The sequence below is a fragment of the Phaethon lepturus genome, unplaced genomic scaffold, assembly GCF_000687285.1.
Source record: "Phaethon lepturus isolate BGI_N335 unplaced genomic scaffold, ASM68728v1 scaffold4349, whole genome shotgun sequence".
In the NCBI taxonomy this organism is placed as follows: Eukaryota; Metazoa; Chordata; class Aves; order Phaethontiformes; family Phaethontidae; genus Phaethon; species Phaethon lepturus.
The window spans coordinates 1-4,900 of record NW_010564069.1 but is presented as its reverse complement, the minus strand read 5'-3'; the positions used below and the strand labels follow the sequence as shown (position 1 = coordinate 4,900).

Below are 4,900 nucleotides of genomic sequence, written 5' to 3'. Positions count from 1 at the left end.
CATCAGAGCTGACACAGCAGTCACTAAGTGACTTTTAAAGTGTTACCAAGCAATGAATAAGAATGCAATCATTGCAGCCTAAGTTCCACTTTACTAAAATCAGCACTGGCACCTCAAAGCCTAGGCATGGACTTACTGTAAAATGGGCTTCCCAGTTCTTTAATGCCATCTGCTGGATACTTCTCATTATGGGTCAAACTCCATCACTAGCTCAGTTTTTACCTGGAAAAAGAAGTCTTCTACATTTTCTTTGGTTTATAAAGACAAGTGCATTGGATGGTTTACTTTAACATACCAAATGAATGGTTTGGCTGTTTAGAAAAAAACTCAAGATACCAGTGCCTCCTAAGGCTGTAACCTTGCATTACTTGGCTCTCAAACTGCACTGTCCCAAGGGACAGTTTTAGATGAAGAGTTATATCTTATTAGCAGGGTGAGGCACAGCTGAGTCACCTAAGTCCACAATACTCTCACCAGCTGCTATCAAATAACTGGACACCACCTTCTCTCTTTAGTGCCTAAAATAACAACTCTGGGTCAACCCAGAACTGCTCTAAGTAGTTTGATGCCAAACACCTGACTAACACAGAAAATCATATGGAGGGTTCAGAGACTATGTAAAGGAACACCTGTATCTCCTTGAAGGCCTTCATACACTTGATTTGCTACAAGCACTGGCTGGCAGATAGAGCAGCAGAGTTGCCATGGCTACCATATCCACATTTAACATGAAGTACTTAGGAAGTAAGGAAAAACTTGAACTCTTTTCCAAGGCATAGGCTTGAATTAAAACCACAGCCAGTTAGGAAACAAGGTTCAACATCTGTACAGTTATACCCAGGGTATTTGTACACATGTCCAGCAGCAGAAGCATATAAACCATTGTAATTCTACCAAAAAGAAACCAGAGAAATGCCAAGGCTAGACAGCACATTAGCAGAGCTTTTGAGACTTACAGCCAGCAGTTGATATACATTGTATGTAACACAAGTGCTTGTATTGAGGTATTAGATCTTCACTGTTGAAGACAGTCTTCTCTATGGCTACACTAAAACTTCCATACAATATTAATAAACTTACATAAACAACTATGTAATGCTGCAATTCATAAATAACAACGCACTGGTGAGATCCTGCTCAGGTGTACTGAAGATAAAGCTCAACATCGCTACCCTGTTAAAACTACTTCAATAATAGAGAAAACAAGTGGGTTTTATTTCCTCCACGTTCACACTCTTTGAAGAAGAGATGCTATACAGTTGACACAATAGGTAGGTATTAATCACTTTATAAAAATATACTAATCTCATACTCTATTTATATTAATAACAATGACCGTAAATTAATACTTGGCCAAATGAACTCTGTTCACACTGTTTTGGAAAAGATCTTAAAAAGATGATTTAAGTATGCTAAGATTTAATTAAAAAAAAAAGTCATAATAAGCAGGTATTTCCATGCAACAATACATCAATCAAAGCAGGCAAAAGGCCAAAAGCAGAATTACAGTGAGACAGTACATAAATTTTTTTTTAAGCATGTATGGAGTCAGCAAATTAAAAATTACACTCAACTCCACGTAGTGATGGAGGCATAGTTCCAGGTATTGGTGCTGACATAACAACATCATCTTTGAACAATTCTGACATTAATTTGGCATATAAGTATGATTGTGCAGGAAAATTAGAAGTTGACTCACCATTCTGACTTACTGCATCTTTTGTGATTCCCAAATATAAAGTAGTAAATGCCTGAATATGACTGTGCGTCCAAAAGCTTTTCTTCAATTCTAAAGCAAGCTTTAAAAAGCCCTCCTTTCTTCCCTGTCAACTTGTTGCCACCATGTGCACTGAGCTAACAGTGTTTGTGCTATCTGAGCTAAGATTGAAAGACAAAAGATAGATTTAGTATTCCCAGGAGGGCTGCTAAAAACAGATAAATAGCATTACAGCTGAATCATGCCCTACATGTTATAGAAACTTTTATCAAACAGACATTACAGCGCAAATCAAAAATTCCTCATTTCTATTGTTTTTATACTTAAGAATTTTCATAACTGGAAACCAAGACCAAGGAAACTTCAATATGTGCCTGACTTTATTACTTTAATAAACAATGCAAATATTCCAATCTTGACACTTTATGAACAGTGTGAAGCTAATGCTTTCCTGAACAAATAAATAACTGCAATAACCAAAATAAGAAAGCTCTCGTTAAATAGATGGAACGCAAGACAGGAAAGTAAAAAAAAAAGTGTTGGATTTTTTAAGTAATTGGAACAATGTTATCAAAACCCTTAATAACAACAAAAAGTTGTATGGTATATTTAGAACACCATTAACTGTCCTCAGCCTCAAGATTTATGTTATTTCCAAACTTTGCATAGAGCTGAACTTTCAGGTCAGATAACACCCTCTGAATCGATTCCACTCGAGATTCCAATGCTTCAATTTCTTCTTGCAAACTTTTCTGAAAAAGAAAAAACCCAACTATTTATGTAAAACAAACTGAGTCATGTTTGTCAGCAATATATAAACAATAAAAAGGTACCCTTTTGCCAGCTTTTTTCCAAGTCAGGCTGTAAGAGTGACTGCCCAAAGGCTAGCATGACTTTTTGTACTGCCACCTCAGTTACGATTTACCATGCATGCACATCCCTCTCCTCAAATCATAAATCGAACATAAACTTAAGAAAGTAAAAAGTTTAAAGGATGAACAGATCATCCCATTCCAATGCTCATCACACTACAGCAGCCAATACAGTAAAGGAGTTCCCTTTTGCCCAGACAAACCTTTGCCTCTTCCAACATCTCTTGTGTCTCTTCTTGGGAATGACTAATGAAGACATCTCCAATTTGGTAGGGTATCAGAAGTGAATCACCATCATCAAGCATCATGATGTCATCACAAGCATCTTCCAAATTCTGAAGTTGTTTCTATTTATCAAGACATAAGAAAGGTGGTCACTTTGTACTAGGTAAATTATTTCAATGGATACACTGTTATGCTATCAGTTGAATAGTGAACTCAGTGAGTCCATGTTTTGGGAAAAATTCTACATGCGAGCATGATATCAACATGTTTAATAGAACAGTTCCAGCAATGTAATTTAGCATAAGCATTAAATTCAATGGAGCTGTACCAGTAGAAATTTCTAGCTAATACTCATTATCTGTCATCAATATTTAACTGTCTAGACAAAAGGAAGTACAGCAGATTTAAATCTCACTAATATGATATGCTCTTACACAGGAATTTTTTAATTTAGCTAGACAACAGAAAAAATTAAAAAGATGGCAAACATTAATTACTTTGTTGCAAAAGTAGGATTGCTTCGAGTCCCAGCACCTTAAACCATCAACATAAAATGGCAACATTTTTACAATATGTATATCAGGCAAAGTAATTCCAGAAAACGTTTTGTGACAACACCAGCATTTTTAAAAACTCTCTAAAACTTCTTTGGAAATGCTATGATTGATGTTGAAGGAAAATTAATTAATACAAAAAAAAAAAATTAAAAAAAAAAATTAGGTATCCACTTCAGCCTAGCAAAAGCAAACCTCCACACTCATAAAAACAATCTCTGTCAACACATTGAAAGAAGCACGTAACAAACAATTGTCTTACTGGTTCAAGAAAAAATAAGAGCAGTCTCAAGCAGGAAATTTTAAGAAAACTACAATCAGCTATTATATACAGACAATGCTTCATATATGACAACTAAGGACTTCTAAGAATTGTATCCAGAAATATAACAGTGGCCTTTATTTCTCATTACTTCTTTTGGCACTTTAGCGTTCTCTGGCTATTTTCAAAGTATCAGAAATCCCATATTAGAACCAAAGCATTACTAACAGTAATCCACAGCTCCTATTTTCTGTGTTACATCTGAAAATTAATAACTGAAACAAATATACCTTTTTCACTTCTATTTCTTCTTTCAGCTCTGTGATCCTGCTAGTATTTCTTGCAAACTTGTTAATTTTCTGTTGATCTTCAAAAGTTACATTGACATCTTCCGCAGCCTGCAAGGAGGAGAGGTCAAAATGAAGACTTCATTTCTTACATTAATTTGAATCTCACTACAAGATTACTCCTACAAAGCGTCTGAAAAATAATCTTACAGCCACTACATTCTGCTTATACATTTGATTCCTTAAAACGTCTCCTCAAGGACATCAGCAATACCCACATTTAGCTGGGCACTGGCCCTAGTAACACCCAACTGACACACCAGCTACCCATGCCATCCTAACGCCAAAGGTTGCTTCCTTGATAGCAGACAGTTGAACCGGATACCGCTGCTCCAAGATCACTGCAAGGGTACAGCGATGTCATGTTTGCAACATCATGCTATGCTAACTGGTTAGCTATGATGTGCTACGGGACTACAGGAGATTTTAAACCCACCGAACCGTGCCTCAACGCAGACTCTCCCCGACTGACCTGCAGAGGCAGCGGCAGAGGCTGCGGCCGGTGACCCGCTGCTGGACACGGGCTGGGTGTCCTCCATTTACAGGCAGTTTGGGCAGCCAAAAAAAGCTTTTGCCAGTTTACAACAAACTGCACCAGCAGAGACTCCGTAACGTCAGTGTAACCAAATCCGCACTTGTACATTTGACGGCAAGGTAAGCGAATTCGACACAGCCAAAACAGCAACGCCAGGACCTTAAATCCACCGACAAGCGACCGGGGTACTTTCGGCAGCGGCTACCCCGGAGCTGGCCTGATTCTGCAGTGGCCTAAGTAAAGGGACCACCTCCCTCCGGCCCCGCACAGGGCTGCTGCCCGGTCAGCTGCGTGAACGGGCAGCAGGCGCTCAGGGAGGCGCCTCTGGGGAGCCGGAGCGCGGGGTGGGAGGCGGCGGGAGACAGCGCTGAGGCTACATGGCCGCGCC

At 38.7% G+C, this 4,900-nt stretch overlaps 1 protein-coding gene across 1 annotated transcript; it reads right to left on the bottom strand.

The window, feature by feature from the left end:
• Nucleotides 1-2,079: 2,079 nt before the first annotated feature.
• Nucleotides 2,080-4,028, bottom strand: PFDN4 (prefoldin subunit 4; the record flags this gene model as incomplete). Its single annotated transcript, XM_010294742.1, has 3 exons — nt 2,080-2,469; nt 2,793-2,936; nt 3,921-4,028. Coding segments are annotated over 3 exons (384 nt in total), but the record flags the coding sequence as incomplete, so codon positions are not given.
• Between the last annotated feature and the right edge of the window lie 872 nt (nt 4,029-4,900).